This window comes from Pyrus communis, chromosome 17 (assembly GCF_041283825.1).
Source record: "Pyrus communis isolate YQ-2024b chromosome 17, ASM4128382v1, whole genome shotgun sequence".
NCBI classification, from domain to species: domain Eukaryota; kingdom Viridiplantae; phylum Streptophyta; class Magnoliopsida; order Rosales; family Rosaceae; genus Pyrus; species Pyrus communis.
The window spans coordinates 2,239,687-2,259,835 of NC_142581.1; the positions used below are offsets into that span (position 1 = coordinate 2,239,687).

Here is a 20,149-nt window from a genome sequence, read left to right on the forward strand (position 1 = left end):
AAAATAATTGTTCAACCTAAAATGAAGATCGAACAGCTAGCCACCGTACATGTTCTATCAATTCTATTCTACCATTGAAGCATGCATGTTAAGAAAATTTTGCAAATCTAAACATGTATTTCAAACAGAGCATGTCCATTCAGCTCTTAAAATCGAAAGAAAAGATTTAGGTTTCTTTCTTACCCAAATGCACTAATTTGTATCAAATCTCTACAGCTCTTCCAATCAAACGCAAATAATATAACTCTGCAATCAATAAATAAAATGCAAGTTAATACAACACTACAATCAATAAACAAAACCCAGATTTTAAAAATTAAAATCATCAAAAATTCAACAAAGAAAGAGAATCCAGAAACCAAACCTATTAATCAATTACTAAAATCAACAGTAAAGAAAAAATTTCAATAAATAATTATCCAACTCCACAAATAAACAAAACGCAGATCAAATAATTCACAAAAATTAATAACAACTCCAAAATTACTTTCCAAGAGATGGAGACTCCGAGTAGCCTTCCAATGATGATTTGATCGATAAGAAAATAGTTGTAGGTCATGGGATATCACTTCAAGATTTTCATGGTTTACCTTTGCTTTTTTAAAATGAGTTAATACTTGATCATCTAGTCCTCTTACCTTCTGTTTCTCAATCTTCTGCAAGAGGATTGAAATCAAAACCATTAAGTTTCATAAAAAGGAAAATCAGATGAAAAAAAAGAAACAATGAAAATGCAAATATTTGATACCAATTATCCTTGGACGTAAAAGAAAGCCAGCGTGGACTGCTTACTCAGCTGAATGGGTCAGAGACGAAAGCAGAAGCCAAGGAGGAGAAATAACGGTCAAAGCCAAATTTGTGGGTGAGGCAAGTTCCAGAGCTGCAAACAAAAACCTAAAATAAAACGAAAACCTAGGGTGAGGCAAGTTCGAGAGCGACAGATTCAAAGTTTTTTGTTTTGAATATATATACAACTAATTTACCATTCAATCATATTTGTGGAAAACAATTAAATCGTAAAATTAACAACAATTAAATCTTACGAAGACCAAATTTCTTGTAATTCCAAAAAACCCATATGAAAAACTGTAAACAGTTTGCAAGGGAGATTCAGAGTTAAATCTATACCTTGAGTACATGATGATGAGGTCGCAAGGTATACGTCAATGGCGAAGGCCGACATTGAAATGATTCTTTTCAGTATTTTAGCATGAGATACAGCTAAATGAGTATGTCGTTGCAGAGAAATTTTGAGTGACTCTTAAATTGGATTTGAAGTTTGAACAGCATGCTTTCATTCCATAACTTGCTTACCTTGTTAACAAAGAAGACACGGTCTTTTTTGTACTTAGCAAGGTAGACCCATGAATTACAACAAAGTGGACTTCGAGTATAACTTACTATGATGCTCATTTTTAATTATGAATGCTATACCCTAGTTGAAAGTAACGTCAAATGCAGACTCCTCTGTTAAGGGGGTGATCGTGATAACCCAATTTTCCAATTATGCTGCCTTTCCAACTCTTTCTTGCCAACCAGTGTCTACATAAAAAGATCGAATTAAAAAAGTAACTGGACCAAGGCATAATCTTTCATTTCTTTCAACGCAATTGATAAGAGGGTGGATTGGATTTTTTTTTGTTTTTTTGTTGTTGGGGGGGGGGGGGGGGGATTTCGACCAAAATATAAAACAAAGGCATAATCTTTCATTTCTTTCAACGCAATTGATAAGAGGGTGGATTGGGTTTTTTTTGTTTTTTGTTTTGGGAGGGGGGGGGGGGGGGGAAGTTGCTTTGCTTCTTTCGACCAAAATATAAAACAATGTTGCTTTGCTTCTAATTTAAAGGAGGTGTAGTCAAACTAAGATTTTAAAGGATTTTAAAAGATTTTAAAAGTGATAGATTTGATAGAATTTAAAAAGATTTAAGATTCCTACAAAATTCATATGGATTTTAAAGAATTTAAATGAATTTAATTTGTAGATTTTGGTGAATTGTGGCAAATTTTCATATGATTTTTTTATTGAAATAAAAAAAGGAAAAATCTTTCCAATGCTGCTCTGAATATTTTCAATTTCTGGAGCTTAGTGCTGTGCTGCTTCTGCGACTGGGTCTTGCAAAGAAGCATGGTGTAATTGCATAGAGGTCTGTGACTGAAATTGCAGTGAAGGAAACAGAGTCTTGGGGGTGTTAATTGGGACTGGACCCTCTCCTGAGCCAAAGAAGAGGATCTTCTTGACCAAATAATTTAGATCGTTGGATGAAAATCTAACGGCTACAAATAGAAGAATTCTTTTAAAATTATAATAATTATAACCGTTAGATTTTTATCCAACGGTCCAAGTTATTTGATCAGGATGATCCTCTCCTTGAGCTCAGGAGAGGATCCAAATCCGTCCTATCTCGCTCAGTATCCATGCTCAGCTTTTCTGTGCGTGTTCCAGATTTTTGTTTTTTTAATTATTTTTTGATGGCAAGGCAGGCACCATAGCTGCCAGGTGTGATGAGGCAATGTTTTTTAATTATTTTTTGGTGGAAAGGTATGTACTATTGCTGCCAGGTGTGGATTAGGTAAGGATAAAACGTTGGAATCGAAAAGAGAGTCAGAATGGAAAAACAGATACCTAGGATGATTAACACGTGGCCAAAGAGTGAAAGAATTCCGAAGAAAAAAAGGGTAACAATAAGGGTAAGGAGGTCACTTTCCTACAGAGAGGGAAAAGGGGCCCGGCAAGGAAGGAATGGAGGGCAGCTTGGGAAGTTCACTGCTGGTGAACTGTCGCCCTTCTCACATGATGAAGGCCAACTGAGCTTTAGTAGATATAAATTTATTGATTGAATTTTAATATTTTGTTTTATATTTTAATTATAAGACATGTGAATTTATCTTGAATATAAAGTGATTAACAGAAAAATTTTTAGAGTAGATTCGTCAATTTTGAGGAGATATTTGTTATTTTGTCTTTATTGAACCCTGTTTTGTGAGCTACTTAGGTCCACATGTTTTCCCTTGTCTCCGCCTCTCTCTCTTCCTTATCCCCATCACTCTCTTTCACTCTCTTCACGCTCTTCTCTCTTTCCTCTGATCAGGAAAGCACACAAACACAACAACAGCAGCAGCAGCTGCAGCACACCACCATCCCTCACCCTCTATTTGAACCCCACGAACCCAGAAACGGCGAGGGATTCTTCCCCAGTTTTCTAGCGAGACCCGTGAGTTTGCAGGCATTTTCCGGCCATCTTCGGCCACCTTTTGGCTTACAAATAGGTATAATCTTATTCCTCTCGTCTTAAGCTTCGTTTTGACATATTATATGTTCGATTTGGCTAAGAAATGAGGAAGTTATAACCTTTTAAAGTTTATCCAGTTTCCGGCGACCACCGCGGTTTTCGAGCCATTTTCCGGCCAAACCATGACAATTTAGCCATTTAGAAATGTACCATTTTTTTTGGTCTCATCGAGGAGTATGATTTTCGTTTTTGAATCATTCGATTTCGTTGAGTATCGAAGAAGTTATGAACATTTAAAATTTAGTAAGTTTCCAACGAGTTCATCGCGAAACATTTAAGGTGACGGAATTCGGTCGGCAACGGAGCCTGACCCGAACATGGCGACGAAAGTCCATCGGTAAGGCTGCGTTGACCATATTGTATTGCTAGTAGGTGAATTCAGACAAAAAAACAGAAAGCTCAACGGCCATTCCGAATCCCTCAGATTAACTCGTTAGACTTAGATTTCTTTGTAAATTTCTTTGTATTCTTCGGCGAATGTTTAGTTGCTAAAATCAAATCATGTATTAAATTACTCTGGAATTTTCGTTACGGATGACTAAGCTGGAAGCAACCGGGAATAAATAATTATCTGAACTTTAACACGTAAACGTAGATAACAGGACCAGAGGCAAAGCATCGAGGCAAAGGTCCAGCCCTCCCTCCTCCGGGAACCTTATAGGAACAAGATCCGTTGACAACGACGTAGACTTTCCTGTCCATTGTCGACTTGGAGAACACAATGAAAAATCCATTGTTTACTTGTTGGGAAATTCCCTCGTTGGGCCCTTTGGTTGGTGGGGACAATGGGGTCCATAAGAATAATAATAGCTTTAGAACTGCTTCCTCTTCTATATAAAGGACACTGACCATCCTGTTTTCCAAATCTTTCAATCTACAGTGTTTTAAGCAGATCGCCAAAAGCTTGAAGATGAACAACCAGTAAGTTAATTTCAAACTCTTCCGATCCTTGTTTTTCTTTGAATCCCTTGTCATTGATTTTTCTTATGGTTTATTAGGATAATATTTGGCTACTTAAAAATAAGTAGAAACTTCTACACAAAATTGTGTTTTAATCATAGAGTTTTGTACTTATGATCATAATCGTTTATACTAAGAATCACAAAGTAACGATTATATTTGCAAAAAATAAATTAAAATTATGGTCGTTTAGTCAATCTATTGTAGCAAATACATTGACGGTTCGTAATGTTTTTACCAATACTATTCATTTGTTTTTAAATAATTTGATGACTAAACAACCTTAGTTTTAATTTATTTTTTGCATAGACAATATATATAAGATAATTTATAATATGACCGGTTCTGATTATAAATACGAACTTTTATAAATTGAAGTGTTTTGCATGAAGTTTTTAAGAAGCATATGCACTATGTGCAGCTTTGAGAAGCATTTCCAAGTTTCCAAGGTGCTTTATTGAGAAACACTTGAGTAAAGTAAAAGAAAAATGCGTATGAGCAGAGTAAAAGACAAGTGCTTATGAGTAAAGTAAAAGAAAAATGCTTGAGTAAAGTAAAAGATAAGTGCTTATGAGTAAAGTTTCTCGCGGAGGCAATATTTAATATATGTTCATATGGTTTAACAAAGTGGAATTTCATTCTTACAAGTCTATTGTTAAACTGACCTTATTAGAAGCACGATGAAATTTTATGAAAAATGCTTTTATGATTCGCACACTTTTATGACATGTTTACATAAGGCTAATCAAAATGAAAAAGCAGAATTGAATTTTAATTACGGAGTATTCCAGTATTTATCAAATATTGATAATAAAAAAATTGTTCGGACACAAATTTTGTAATCCAATTCCAAAATTTGGAGAAATTTGGTTCTCTACAACCTGATGGAAATTAAATTCCGCTGACATTTTTTATTGTTTTACTGACATTTTTAACTATTTCAAAAGCATTCCCTCCATTTAACTTTGCTTCAATTTTTTGTTGGTGATGGACAGAATTAGCAGTGCGGGGCTTGAACTATCAAATGTGCTGGTGACTTCTCCTCCCCTGCACCAGTCATGGGACGCGGTTCGGAAGCAAAAGCTCCAGACAGCTGATGATCCGAATGCACAAATGGCCTTGTACATTAGTGAAACGAAGCACTCAAACACCACCATCATATCTTTTCTTACTTCACCAGTCAAGGTTCAAGATCCACAAGCAATGATTTCATCGACGACTCTCAAGGACACAAATTTTCTCCTCTTCGAGTTTTTGTGCAGCAAAAAAACACCAAGTTTCTCCGTCAATGAATTGGCAATCAAATTCTTCGCCTTGAATCACACCAACCTCGATCTTCTGCGAACAAAGGTGTGCACTGTTATCTTTGATAATATTTAAAAAAGGAGTTTCTTCGCTTTCGAGAAATTCTTATATGAGAACTTGTTCATTCATTGCCTAGTTAAAAATAGACATAGAGACGGAAGAAAGGACGAATCAAATAATTTTTTTTTTTCCAATTTTTGTCTCTTCTTTTTCTACTGAATTAAACTTTTTCATCACTTTGACACTATTAATTTTAGCGAGAAACGGTTAAAAATGATATTTATAATGTTAGATTACTTTCTACTTAATTAGTTTGGCTTCTTTGGCAACTCTTAATATTAACTAGAAACACTTACAAAGACCTCATTATTAGTGTTATAAGTGATGAAATTTAAGGTTTCACCATAAACCAATAGGCGATATGAGGAGTAGCTCAATACCATATAAGCACAAAACAAACCTTGTGCCTCACCGATGTGGGATAACTCTCAACACGTTCCCGCATGTGTCAGATTTTCAAGCCTACACGTGAACAACTAGATAACGTTGAGCGCGTGTGGCTATTGGGCTTCACACGTGGACAACTTGCTCTGATACCACGATGAAATTGTGGTTACACCATAAAATCAATTGACAATATGAGGAGTAGCTCAAGACCATATAAGCACATAGTAAACCTTGTCAATAAGAGCCGAATGTTGTAAAGTCGATTCTATTTTGTTTTGTTGTTGTTCAAAATGGAGTTGAATGTTTTTTTTTTACCACGAATGTATTTTGAGGAACTTATTTGTAAAGACGTCTCCGAATTAATTATACAGCAGTTCGGTAATTGACTAACTTAATGTAATATTTCAGCTGGTAGAAAGCAGCAATTCCAACTCATCGATACTTCTCACTGGACATTCTTTTGGAGGCTGTGTAGCTAGCCTTTTCACCTTATGGCTGCTACAAAGCCTCAACTTGTCGAAAGCGAAGCGTCCCCTTTGCATCACTTTCGGTTCACCCTTGACCGGTGACGAACAACTCCGACAATGTGTGTTGCAATTCTCAACATGGAGTTCTTGCTTCTTGAATGTAGCCTCTATCAACGATCCTGTACCTAAAGCCTTCCTAACTGCTTCGCAAGCGAGTGATTACAAGCCTTTCGGAACATTCCTATTGTGCTCCGCATCAGGTGGTTCTTGCTTTAAGGACCCTGATGCTATTTTGCAACTGTTGGTGGAAACCAGCTCTCAGAGTGCTCAAATTCAAGGTCCGAATTTGGGGTTTCAGTATTTTGATTACGGACAGCTTTTGAGTGATCTCAAGCTGAAGGCATTTTCTAGAGATGTCTTTGAGTTGGTTGAAGAGGATACAGTTCCACTTAAAGCTGGAATTAAAACACAACTGGCAGCAATATTTGGAGTTAATAGCTCACAGGTATCCAACTTTCCACACAAATGTTTGATTTGATGATGATTCAGAGAATGGTTTCTGCACAAACCTGTTTATTTTTGTCTCTTGATTTTCTTTTACTTTATTTAATCCGAAGATTGGAAATAAGCACGGGTGTGCTGGGGATAATCGCATCCCATGTTTTTTTCGACCTATATATATTTTTACTTCTACTAACTTTTTTCGCAAATCATTTTGTAAAAGTCATTGCAGCAGCAACAACCCGACATAAATTTCGGCAACCTGATGCAAAAGATGGAAACTCAAGAACGTAACCACGCGATCGAGAAGACGCAGGCTTACAGTTCTTTCTGGAAATTGAATGAGATTAAAAAGTACATGGTCTACATGGAAGGGTACAAGAAGGAGTCCAAAGAGATGGGAATTGGATACTATGACAGGTACAGAAACAAGTGTTGCTCGGGTGACATTAATGCTGAAGAGTACAAGAAGAAGCTCTCGAATTACTGGGAGGACACGGTTGCAGAAGTTGAGAGCAATCCCCAGAAAGAAGGAGCCGCAATGCGTACTCGTTTCCTATTTGGTGGAACGAATTACAGAAGGATGATCGAACCGCTTCACATTGCAGAGTACTACAAGGAAGGTGGAAAAGATTACATAAAGGAAAGGCCTCGACATTTCGTTCTGTTGGAGCAATGGTTCAATGAAGACGTGGAAAAGAAGGCGGCAGAGAGAGAGCTGAAAGAAAGGGAGAACCCCCAAGTGCGTAGCGAAAGCAAATCGAACTCAAAAGCGAAGAATGTGGCTTCAAGTCTGAATGATGATTCTTGTTTTTGGGTGCATGTCGAGGAAGCGCATATCTTATGCAATGAACAAGCGGGTAATCCAAATGCCAAGCAAATGCTGATCGAATTTGAGCAAATGCCAAGCAAATGCCGTTCGACTTTATGGACTATCCATTATATTTTCCTTCTGGTTTAATCGATTAAATGATCGAAAGAAAATTAAGAGACAAAAAATTAGAAAAAGAGTGCAAGAGGTAAAAAAAGGAAAATAAAAAGGAGAATTAAGATTCGTTTGATTACTATATAGACTATAGTTTTTAAATTATAGTTTCAATTCTTATTTCTTGAAAATTGAAATTAGTTCCAAAAAAAAAAGGTTTTTTAAGTTTTCAAAAAAAAAAAAAAAAAACACGAAATGGTGTAAAACAAGCTATAAGAAAAACTTATAAGAAGTTGGGTTACTTCTCATATTGTCAATTGATTTTATAGTGGAACCTTAACTTTCTTCATAGTATTAAAGCCAGATTGTCCCACATGTGAACCCAAACGGCCACATGTGCTCTATATCACTCCGTTGTATTGTTCATGTGTTAGGCTCGAAAATTCGCTACACGTGAGGGGACATGTTGAGAATGAATCCCACATTGATAGGAGAAAGAACTTTGCATGAACTTATAAGATGTTGAGTTACTCGTTATATTAACGAGTTATTAACAAAAAGCTCAAGGCCATTCCCTATCCCTCAGATTAACTCGTTAGATTTCTTTGTAAATTTCTTTGTATTCTTCCGCGAATGTTTAGTTGCTAAAATCAAATCATGTATTAAATTACTCTGGAATTTTTGTTACGGATGAATAAGCTGGAAGCAACCGGTAATAAATAATTATCTGAACTTTAACACGTAAACGTAGATAACAGGACCAGAGGCAAAGCATCGAGGGAAAGGTCCATCCCTCCCTCCTCCGGGAACCTTATAGGAACAAGATCCGTTGACGACGACGTAGACTTTCCTGTGCATTGTCGACTTCGAGAACACAATGAAAAATCCCTTGTTCACTTGTTGGGAAATTCCCTCGTGGGGCCCATGAGAATAATAATAGCTTTAGAACTGTTTCCTCTTCTGTATAAAGGACACTGACCATCCTGTTTTCCAAAACTCTTAATCTACAGTGTTTTAAGCAGATCGCCAAAAGCTTGAAGATGAACAACCAGTAAGTTAATTTCAAACTCTCCCGATCCTTGTTTTTCTTTGAATCCTTTGTCATTGATTTATCTTATGGTTTATTAGGATAATACTTGGTTATTTAAAGATGAGTAGAAACTCATATACAAAACTCTTAGTGTTTTAATCATAGATCTTTGTACTTATGATCATAACCGTTCATACTATGAATCACACTGTAAAGATCATCTTTGTAAAAAATAAATTAAAATTAAGATCGTTTAGTCAATCTATTGTAGCAAATGCATAGACGGTTCGTAATGTTTTTATCAATACCGTTCATTTGTTTTTAAACAGTTTGATAACTAAACGACTTTAGTTTTAATTTATTTTTTGCAGAGGCAATCTGTGTAGGGAGATTTATAATATGAACGATTCTGATTATAAACACGAACTTCTATAATTGATAACAAATAATTTTGAGAAATTTTGAGTAGGAATTTCTACTCATCTTTAAAAAGCTAAGTATTGCTCGTTTATTAGACCTAAGTATGATTCTGCTCAATGTAGTTTGGCAAATTTCCACAGCGGATCATGTCTAGAACGGCTTCTGGAATGGCTATAAGTGTTTTGCATGAAACTTCTTAGGGTTAATTTTGGGGAAAAAACTTACAAAGCACGTCTAGATAGTAGAAGCTTTTTTTAAAGAAGCATATGCGCTATGTGCAGCTTTAAGAAGCATTTTCCAAGTTTCCAAGTGCTTTGTTGAGAAACACTTTGAGTAAAGTAAAAGAAAAATGCTTATGAGTAAGGTAAAAGATAAGTGCTTATGAGTAAAGTTTCTCGCGGAGGCAATATTTAATAAATGTTCATATGCTTTAAGAAAGTGGAATTTCATTCTTACAAGTCTTTTGCTAAACTAACCTTATTAGAAGCACAATGAAATTTTATAGAAATTGCTTTTATGATTCGTACACACTTTTATGATTCGTACACACTTTTATGACACGTTTACGTAAGGATAGACGAAATGAAAAAGCGGAATTGAATTTCAATTTTGGAGTACTCTAGTATTTATCAAATATTGAAAAAAAAAAAAAAAAAAAAAAGTACTTTTGATTGTTCCACTGACATTTTTAACTATTTCAAAAGCATTCCCTCCATTTAACTTTGCTTCATTTTTTTTGTTGGTGATGGACAGAATTAGCAGTGCGGGGCTTGAACTAGCAAATGTGCTGGTGACTTCTCCTCCCCTGCACCAGTCATGGGACGCGGTTCAGAAGCAAAAGCTCCAGACAGCTGATGATCTGAATGCACAAATAGCCTTGTACATTAGTGAAACGAAGCACTCAAACACCACCATCATATCTTTTCTTACTTCACCAGTCAAGGTTCAAGATCCACAAGCGATGATTTCATCGACGACTCTCAAGGACACAAATTTTCTCGTCTTCGAGTTTTTGTGCAGCAAAAAAACACCAAGTTTCTCCGTCAATGAATTGGCAATCAAATTCTTTGCCTTGAATCACACCAGCCTCAATCTTCTGCGAACAAAGGTGTGTACTGTTTTCTCTGATAATATTTAAAAAAGAAGTTTATTCGCTTACGAGAAATCCTTATATAAGAACTTGTTCATTTATTGCCTACTTAAAAATAGACATAAAGACGGAAGAAAGGACGAATCAAATAATTTTATTTTATTTTTCCAATTTTTGTCTACTCTTCTCCTACTGAATCAAACTTTTTCATCGCTTTGACGATTATTAATTTTAGTGAGAAATGTAAGAATTAATATGCACACGCAAGCCGTCAACATAATCAACGTAGTGATAGGATTACATCCATGAACAACCTCAGTACATAACCCTATATGCAATCTGCAAAAGTGACTTACCTGATGTTGTTGCCATTGAATGAACAAGTGAATCAGTCTTCTACTTCCAGCACACATCGATGACCTCTACTAGTAAATAGGGTTTAGTTCTCGAGAGTCTTATTGTGTGGAAGCAGGGACTTCTTCAATATGTATATATATATACACCAAATTATCCAATCAGAGTTTCACTAATACCGGCCTATTATCAGTAGTAGTGATAAACTCTATCCTCATAACAAATTCAAGTCCCATCGTGATTCTTATCTCTCAATAAATACTTGATAAGTACTCCCTTTAGATTGGATGCACAATAATTAAACTCCACAACTCCTATTATATCAAGGATCTCATATTCCTTCAACTACACAACTCCCAAAAATCATGATGATCATTGAGTTTACAAAAGCTTGCTGCCACTCTAGTTAGTAACCTGTCATTCCAAGAAAAATGCAGAACCATAGAAATCCCAAGTACGAATAACATGTACTTGATACTCTATAATTACATACACATTTATCATGAAACACTATGTTACTACCAGAATCACGATGTCGAGAACCAACAAACAATACGCTAATTCCTCAAAACAAACTGAAAATTACTTTCAGTACCAAAACTGTTTGAAATGACAAATTGCATAGATTATCAAAACAATAATAATTCATAGCATTGTTCTGCAACTAGTTATTGACATCAAAAGAAACAACCAAATAAAAACAAGTTCAACACAGTCTTTAGAGTGCTTACTTCTACTCATTAACTGAATCAAAGGACTCTCTTACTCCCATGTTAAAAACATGCCTCTTGAAGACTCCCACTGGTAAGGCCTTTGTCATTGGATCAGCAATCGTTAAACTCGTGTTGATATACTCAACATCAATAGTCCCCTTCTTCACTTCATCTCTCACTTTCAGAAACTTTATGTCCATTAACCTGCTCGCATAAGACCTCTTATTATTCTTCGAAACGAAGACTGCAACTTTATTATCACAATAAAGTTTGAGAGGCCTTTTAATGTTGTCAAGAATCACCAGTCCTTTCATCATATTTTTAAGCCAAATGGCTTGTTGAGTTGCTGCATAACACCCCATGTATTCAGCCTTCATCGTAGAAGATGCAATACTCTTTTGTTTTGAACTCTTCCACGAAACTGCCCCATTAGCTAGCAGGAAGATATAACCGTTAATTGACCTCCTATTATCTATACATCTTGCAAAGTCAGAGTCGGAGAATGCCACCAACTCAAGTTTGTCCATATGACTATATGTCAACATAAAATCCCTGGTTCTTTTAAGATACCTTAAGACCTTTTTGGCTGCAACCCAATGAGATACACTAGGATTTGATTGAAACCTGCCTAATACACTCACTGCAAATGCCAAATCCAGTCTTGTACATACTTGTGCATACATCAAGCTCCCTACTAGAGACATATACGGCTTGTCTTTCATTCCTTCTTTCTCCAGATCATTCTTGGGACACTGCTCGCAAGTCAACTTGTCTCTTTTTCCAATAGGTAGCTCTCCATTTGAACATTTGTCCATGTTAAATCTTTTAGTCACCCTATCAATATATTGTCTTTGTGAAAGACCAAGGGATCTCTTGGCACGATCCCTAATGATTTCTATCCCCAAAACAAACCGAGCCTCTCCCAAGTCTTTCATATCGAAGTTCTGAGCTAACATGCCCTTGGTCGACTGCAAGAAAAACATATCCGAGCTCGTCATTAATATGTCATCTACATACAATACCAAGAATATTACCATGGTACCACAGACTTTAAAGTACACACACTCATCCAGTTTATTCTCTTGAAAACCTGACTTCTCCATCACACTATCAAACTTTTTGTTCCATTGCCCCGAAGCCTGTTTCAGCCTATAGATCGATTTGTTCAGCTTACAAACCATTAATTATTTCCCCCTTTCAACAAATCCTAGTGGTTGGCTCATGTATATGTCTTCTTCAAGATCCCCATTAAGAAAGGTTGTTTTAACGTCCATCTGATGAAGCTCTAAATCAAAATGAGTTGTGAGGGCTAGTATTATTCTCATGGAGTCTTTGGTTGAGACAGGAGAAAATTTCTCGTTGTAATCGACTCTTTCTTTTTATGTAAAGCCTTTTGCCACTAGTCTCGCTTTATGTTTGTCAATTTTACCTCTGAGTCTCTCTTTGTTTTAAAGACCCACTTGCAACCTACGAGTTTGTGAACCCCTGTCGGTTTTGGTACTAAGGTCCACACTCTATTCTTTTCCGTAGATTGTAATTCTTCATGCATGGCTTCATTCCATAACCTTGATCTTGTACTTGAGATTGCTTGATGATAGGATGTAGGATCATCATCATCCCCTACGTTATATTCTGCCTCATTAAGATATACAAAATCTGGTAACGTAACAGCCTTGCGAACTCACTGTGACTTTCTGACTAGTGCCTGAATCGATGCAGCAGCTATGCCGTGTATATGATCATTAATATTATTATCTTCTACGTCTGCAATGTTAGGACCTTGCTCTTCATCATGGGGAATTTGGTGATCATTCATCATTCCATCTACTTGCTGCTCAGGGAGACTATCAGGTGTAGGAAATGTTTGTGGCTCGAAAGGAATGCACACGGCAATTGCTTGTTGCTCAAGCAACTCACCTTCTTGTGGCAATTATTCAAAATATGATAGTATTAAATGTGAAGAGTTGTCACCATCTCCATCCAAATGCTCGAGAAACTTAGCATTGTGTGTCTCCATAATTCTGGAATGATTGTTAGGGCAATAAAACTTAAACCCTTTTGATTTTTCAGAGTATCCAATAAACCTACAACTTGTAGTTCTTAAATCAAGCTTCTTTTCCATTGGATTGTAGAATCTTGCCTTGGCTTTACATCCCCAAACATAGAAATGGTTGAAACTCGGTTTTCTTGCAGTACATGCTTCAAATGGCACCAAGCTAACCGACTTGCTCCGCACTCGTTTCAAAATATATGTTGCGGTTTTCAATGCCTCTCCCCACAGAAAAATAGGAAGATGTGAGTGTGCAAACACAGACCTTATCATATCCTTGAGAGTACGATTTCTTCTTTCTGCCACCCCGTTCTGTTGAGGGGTCCCTGGAATGGTATATTGTGCTACGATGCCATTTTGTTCAAGATAAGTTGCAAAAGGCCCCTTGTGTTGTCCAACCCCAGTGTACCTGCCAAAATACTTACCACCTCTATCGGATCTCACAATTTTAATTTGTTTTTCGACCTCTAAATGAAAAGATTTAAAACACTCCTAAGCTTCAGATTTTTCCGAGATGAGATAAACTTATTCATAACATGAAAAATCATCAATAAAGGATATGAAATAAGATTTTCCACAAATGGTTTTGTTTGGAAGAGGTCCACTTATGTCAGTATGTATGATTTCTAGCACGAATTTACTACGATTTGAACCTAACTTTCCAGTGTTGGTGAGTTTTCCTTTAAAACAATCGACACATTCTTTGAAATCACTAAAATCAAGTTGTGGCAACATGTTTTGTTTTGACAAGGTGATGATTCTTTCTTTAGATATGTGTCCCAACCTTTTATGCCAAAGCATTGAGGATTTTTCAGAAGTGGACGATAATTTTGAACCAACAGCTTGAACACAAAAGCATTCATTTTTATATGAACAGTCTAGTTGCCACATATCGATTTCAAGATAAGCTTTCCCAAGCAATTTATTAATATCATGCAAATGGTAAAACTTCACACAATGATTGTCACTAACAAAGATAAAACCTGACTTAACTAGCTTAGATGCAGAAATCAAATTCCTTCTCATGGAAGGTACATAAAGTACTGGACTCAATTCTAAAACAAAACCAGATGAAATGACTAATTCGACTCTCCCTATGGATTCAATAGCAACTTTGCTCCTTGTAGACTTCATTGTTTATCTCCCTTGTTTTTGGAGAATCCCTGCAAGGAATTAGTTATATGAATGGAGCACCCAGTGTCAAACCACCAACTTTGAGGGGAATAAAAACTAAATTTGACTCAACACATGCAAAAAAATTTATGATTTTACCTTTAGTGACAAGCCAATTTTTGAATCCACTGCAATTCTTTCTTAAGTGACTTGTCTCTTTGCAAAAATAACATTCTTTTTCTTTCTCAATCTCGGCATTAACAGGCTTAATTTTGTGAGATCCTTTAAAGGGGTTAGTACTTTTAAATGAAGAAAATTTTTCTTTCTTCTTCTTCTTACCAGCAAGTATGGTTGAACCAAAAGTATAGTCTCTTTTGCATTTTTCAGCTTGCACAAAATTCACATCCACACCCTTGTCCTTTTTGAGCCGATCTTCTTCTTGAGCACACATCGAAATCAGTTCATCGATACCCCATTTATCCTTTTGAATGTTGTATGAGACTTTGAGTTGCCCATATTTAAGAGGTAAGGAATTTAAAGCCATGTGGACTAAAAATTGGACAGTCATAGGTACCTCAAGATCCTTCAGTTTCTGGGCAAGATCGACCATCTTCAATATGTGCTCTCTGACACTTCCCACACCATCGTACTTCATTGATGTTATTTGTGTAAGGAAGGTCCTAGTTTCTGCCTTTTCTGACTCCTTGAACTTATCCCCTACTGCAGCCAAGAATTCCCTTGCATTGTCAGTCTTAGGAATTCCCCCTTTGACTGACTGAGCCATTGCTTTCTTCATGATCATCATGGATATTCGATTCGCCGTCTCCTATGTTTCAAACTTTATCTTTTCATCTGCAATACTCTCGACAGTGATGGCTTCAGGATTTTCTTCCCTTAGTGCCAGATCAAGATCCATGAAACTGAGCACAATCTCGACATCCTCCTTCCATTTCTTGAAGTTGGAGCCAATCAAAGTCTCTATATTATTGAAGTTGAGAGACGTCATGTGAGGTGCTGAAGAAGATCACGAAAACAATATTATTCAGTAGCTAATTTATCAAACATGGACAACTATTGTTACAATATTTCCTAATCCAAAGTCATATAAACATGGTATCATCTCTAGACAGAAACCACTTATATTATGTTTGTATAACTGAGTCATTTAACACAAGGGCAATTTACACAACTTCAACACTTTCGAGCAGATGAAGAATGCAATCTTGTTAGTTTAATGACTCATTATACATTGATTGACTTGTTTGACTTGAATAAATAAACACTTTTGAGCAGATTATTATTCACTTAATACAAATAAACCACGTATCCACATTTAGTTGATCAACAAGCCAAAAACAACAATCCAAACACTTTTGAGCAGATTAGATGTCATAATCCTTGTTTATAATTCATATTATGTTTGTCAGTTCAGTATTGACAAGCATATTATGAACCCAGAAGGTCTTCTGTTATTGCTGGTTTTTCCAACGTTGTCCTCATCTGCATGAAAATAGGTTACCTGCAAAACATAGCAAACAACTCGAGGAAAACCAGGTAGCCTATCATCATATTTTAATTGATAGTTAAGTCACAAATTGATAACGCAAGAACATAAGGTGGAAGCGATATTTTTCTAGGATCATACATGGTTTTGTATTTATCAAAACTATATCATAGTCTTAAATGAGAGTGAAGAACCCTAGCCATGTTGAGTGGCTCTGATACCACATGTAAGAATTAATATACACACACAAGCCATCAACATAATCAACGTAGTGATAGGATTACATCCATGAACAACCTCAGTACATAACCCTATATGCAATCTGCAAAAGCGACTTACATGATGTTGCTGCCATTGAATGAACAAGTGAATCAGTCTTCTAATTCCAGCACACAGCGATGACCTCTACTAGTAAATAGGGTTTAGTTCTCGAGAGTCTTATTGTGTGGAAGCAGGGACTTCTTCAATATGTATATATATATATATATATATACCAAATTATTCTATCAGAGTTCCACTAATACCGGCCTATTATGAGTAGGAGTGATAAACTCTATCCTCATAACAAATTCAAGTCCCATCGTGATTCTTATCTCTTAATAAATACTTGATAAGTACTCCCTTTAGATTGGTTGCACAATAATTAAACTCCACAACTCCTATTATATCAAGGATCTCAAATTTCTTCAACCACACAACTCGCATAATGAGTTTACGTGTAATTCAAGAAATCTAGTTGTTATCTCATTGTCATTCACACGTAGTCTAACAAGAAACAGTTATAAATTATATTTATAATGTTAGATTACTTTCTACTTAATTAGTTTGGCTTCTTTGACAACTCTTAATATTAGCGAGAAACACTTACAAACACCTCATTATTAGTGTAATAAGAACCGAATGTTGTAAAGTCGATTCTATTTTGTTTTGTTGTTGTTCAAAATGGAGTTGAATGTTTATTTTTTCACCACGAATGTATTTTGGGGAACTTATTTGTAAAGATGTCTCCGAATTAATTATATAGCGGTTCAGTAATTGACTAACTTAATGTAATATTTCAGCTGGTAGAAAGCAGCAATTCCAACTCATCGATACTTATCACTGGACATTCTTTTGGAGGTTGTGTGGCTATCCTTTTCACCTTATGGCTGCTACAAAGCCTCAACTTGTCGAAAGCGAAGCGTCCCCTTTGCATCACTTTCGGTTCACCCTTGACCGGTAACGAACAACTCCGACAATGTGTGTTGCAATTCTCAACATGGAGTTCTTGCTTCTTGAATGTAGCCTCTATCAATGATCCTGTACCTAAAGCCTTCCTAACCGCTTCGCAAGCGAGTGATTACAAGCCCTTCGGAACATTCCTATTGTGCTCCGCTTCGGGTGGTTCTTGCTTTGAGGACCCTGATGCCATTTTGCAACTGTTGGTGGAAACCAGCTCTCAGAGTGCTCAAATTCAAGGTCCGAATTTGGGGTTTCAGTACTTCGATTACGGACAGATTTTGAGTGATCTCAAGCTCAAGGCATTTTCTAGAGATGTCTTTGAGTTGGTTGAAGAGGATACAGTTCCACTTAAAGCTGGAATTAAAACACAATTGGCAGCAATATTTGGAGTTGATAGCTCACAGGTATCCAACTTTCCACACAAATGTTTGATTTGATGATGATTCAGAGAATGGTTTCTGCACAAACCTGTTTATTTTTGTCTCTTGATTTTCTTTTACTTTATTTAATCCGAAGATCGGAAATAAACACGGGTGTGCTGGGGACAATCACATCCCATGTTTTTTTCGACCTATATATATATATATATTTTTTTTTGCTTCTACTAACTTTTTTCGCAAATCATTTTGTAAAAGTCATTGCAGCAGCAACAACCCGACATAAATTTCGGCAATCTGATACAAAAGATGGAAACTCAAGAACGTAACCACGTGATCGAGAAGACACAGGTTTACAGTTCTTTCTGGAAATTGAATGAGATTAAAAAGTACATGGTCTACATGGAAGGGTACAAGAAGGAGTCCAAAGAGATAGGAATTGGATACTATGACAGTTACAGAAACAAGCGTTACTCGGGTGAGATTAATGCCGCAGAGTACAAGAAGAAGCTCTCGAATTACTGGGAGGACACGGTTGCAGAAGTTGAGGGCAATCCCCAGAAAGAAGGAGCCGCAATGCGTACTCGTTTCCTATTTGGTGGAACGAATTACAGAAGGATGATCGAACCGCTTCACATTGCAGAGTACTACCAGGAAGGTGGAAAAGATTACATAAAGGAAAGGCCTCGACATTTCGTTCTGTTGGAGCAATGGTTCAATGAAGACGCGGAAAAGAAGAAGCCAGAGAGGGAGCAGAAAGAAAAGGAGAACCCCCAACTGCGTAGCGAAAGCAAGTCAAACTCAAAAGCGAAGAATGTGGCTTCAAGTCTGAATGATGATTCTTGTTTTTGGGTGCATGTCGAGGAAGCGCGTATCTTATGCAATGAACAAGCGAGTAATCCAAATGCCAAGCAAATGCTGATCGAATTTGAGCAGTACGTGCTGAAAAATCTCGAGAAGTTTGCAGTGACACCTGATATTTTCTTGGCCCAAAGCAGCTACATGCAATGGTGGAACGAGTACGAAGAAAGGGTGGGAAATGACTATTCCTCACCACTCGCCAAGGTCATGAAGCGTCACACTTATACCAAGTATGCGGAGGGGATCTCGGTTCTTGCCGATATATAATCCAAGAAAATTTAAGTTTTAAGCAAGTAATTAAATCAGATAAAGCAAGATTAGTTATGCTGTATTACTCATGATCTTCATGGAGAAAGATGTGCAGTACTTGCAGGGCTTGTTGGTGCTACTACTTTCGAATGTTTTTTTTGTTGTGGTTTCATTTTGTTTTGGGCTCTAGCTCTCTTGTACAAAGAAAAAGAATGCGTGGGGTATTGTTTAATTATGATGTTGTAATTTTCACACAATACGTAATATGTTATAACGGAACAAAAAGATATATACGTCAAGATAGATAGGCCTGGGGACACAGTACTTATATGACAACTACATATATGAATGTTTTGGATGAGCCGTTGATTTAGATGGGAAGGGCTCCTCTCCGGATCCCTTTCACCAAATTTACCCAATCAATCAATTCGGGTTCTTGAAATTTGATCCAACGGTTAAAAACAGAGGGCCCTTTAAAAGTTTAAATAACTTTAGCCGTTTGATCAAATTTCAAAAACCCGAATTGATTGATTGGGTGAACTTGGTGAAAGAGATCCGAAGACATTGCCATCACTGCCAAATATTTGGAAAATAACTAAACATGGGAACAAAACCCAGCTTAGATGGGACCGGCATGCACATGCACATGCAAAAATGCAGTTCTCATCGCATCTGTTTCTCATCTGTACAAGTAATCTCTGTAATTTTCAACAAACCCTTTTGTTTTGGTTCAGACAGTTTTCCACTTTTGATCTTCCGGTCCTACTGTAAATGTGCTTTCGTGCTTTCTGCTCAAAGGGCAAGGGCCATTTTCTTTTTAAGTTTAACTGCCCAATAAAAAATAGGGGTTTTTTTTATATAGATCTAAAGTAATTAAAAATTGGATCTATTTTAAAAGTCATTAAAAATTGAGCATATTTCAAAAGGTGGCCTATAAAATTGGACCTATTTTAAAATTTCCCGATAAAATATATGTTTTCCGGTCTTTATTTTTCAACTTCTCGTTCAACTTTATAGACTCTCCATTATATTTTCCTTCTAGTTTAATCGATTAAATGATCGAAAGAAAATTAAGAGACAAAAAATTAGAAATGGTGTAAAACAAGCTATAAGAAAAACTTGTAACATGTTGGGTTACTCTCCATATTGTCAATTAGTTTTATGGTGGAATCTCAACTTTCTTCATGGTTGTTGACCCTAAAAATTACAAAGCCTACGTGGCGTGCAGGCCGAGTAACTAATGAGCTAACTACGTCATTCGGTTGATGCGGG

General features: G+C 36.5%; 2 protein-coding genes and 1 long non-coding RNA gene across 6 annotated transcripts; 2 read left to right on the forward strand and 1 right to left on the reverse strand.

The window, feature by feature from the left end:
* Window positions 1-440: 440 nt before the first annotated feature.
* Window positions 441-1,526, reverse strand: LOC148689235 (uncharacterized). Its single transcript, XR_015958836.1, has 3 exons — window positions 1,129-1,526; window positions 749-894; window positions 441-656 (listed from the first exon to the last, which is right to left on the reverse strand). It is a non-coding gene; the product is annotated as an uncharacterized LOC148689235 (long non-coding RNA).
* A 1,600-nt stretch (window positions 1,527-3,126) lies between these two features.
* On the forward strand, window positions 3,127-8,057 carry LOC137708172 (senescence-associated carboxylesterase 101). 3 transcript variants are annotated; one of them, XM_068447182.2, is made up of 5 exons: window positions 3,127-3,267; window positions 4,171-4,211; window positions 5,246-5,600; window positions 6,411-6,974; window positions 7,194-8,057. In XM_068447182.2, exons 2-5 carry the CDS (start codon window positions 4,201-4,203, stop codon window positions 7,929-7,931), a joined length of 1,668 nt encoding a protein of 555 aa, XP_068303283.2. In that variant the 5' UTR covers window positions 3,127-3,267; window positions 4,171-4,200; the 3' UTR covers window positions 7,932-8,057. The 3 variants fall into 3 exon arrangements, with proteins under 3 accessions (XP_068303283.2, XP_088545248.1, XP_088545247.1); XM_088689122.1 differs by having other exon boundaries at window positions 3,128-3,267; window positions 3,886-4,211; XM_088689121.1 differs by having other exon boundaries at window positions 3,181-3,267; window positions 4,164-4,211.
* Window positions 3,187-19,130, forward strand: LOC137708173 (senescence-associated carboxylesterase 101-like). Of its 2 annotated transcripts, none has more exons than XM_088689119.1 (5): window positions 3,187-3,267; window positions 8,906-8,946; window positions 10,099-10,453; window positions 17,231-17,794; window positions 18,026-19,130. In XM_088689119.1, the coding sequence occupies exons 2-5, from the start codon at window positions 8,936-8,938 to the stop codon at window positions 18,893-18,895; spliced, it is 1,800 nt and encodes a 599-aa protein (XP_088545245.1). In that variant the 5' UTR covers window positions 3,187-3,267; window positions 8,906-8,935; the 3' UTR covers window positions 18,896-19,130. The 2 variants fall into 2 exon arrangements, with proteins under 2 accessions (XP_088545245.1, XP_088545246.1); XM_088689120.1 differs by having other exon boundaries at window positions 3,198-3,267; window positions 8,899-8,946.
* The last annotated feature ends 1,019 nt before the right edge of the window (window positions 19,131-20,149 follow it).

Excerpts from the sequence above, each read along its gene's own strand:
- LOC137708172 (XM_068447182.2), top strand. Across the intron at positions 5,601-6,410 it reads TCGATCTTCTGCGAACAAAG|CTGGTAGAAAGCAGCAATTC; the intron begins GTGTGCACTGTT and ends GTAATATTTCAG. Across the intron at positions 6,975-7,193 it reads TTGGAGTTAATAGCTCACAG|TCATTGCAGCAGCAACAACC; the intron begins GTATCCAACTTT and ends ATTTTGTAAAAG.
- LOC137708173 (XM_088689119.1), top strand. Across the intron at positions 10,454-17,230 it reads TCAATCTTCTGCGAACAAAG|CTGGTAGAAAGCAGCAATTC; the intron begins GTGTGTACTGTT and ends GTAATATTTCAG. Across the intron at positions 17,795-18,025 it reads TTGGAGTTGATAGCTCACAG|TCATTGCAGCAGCAACAACC; the intron begins GTATCCAACTTT and ends ATTTTGTAAAAG.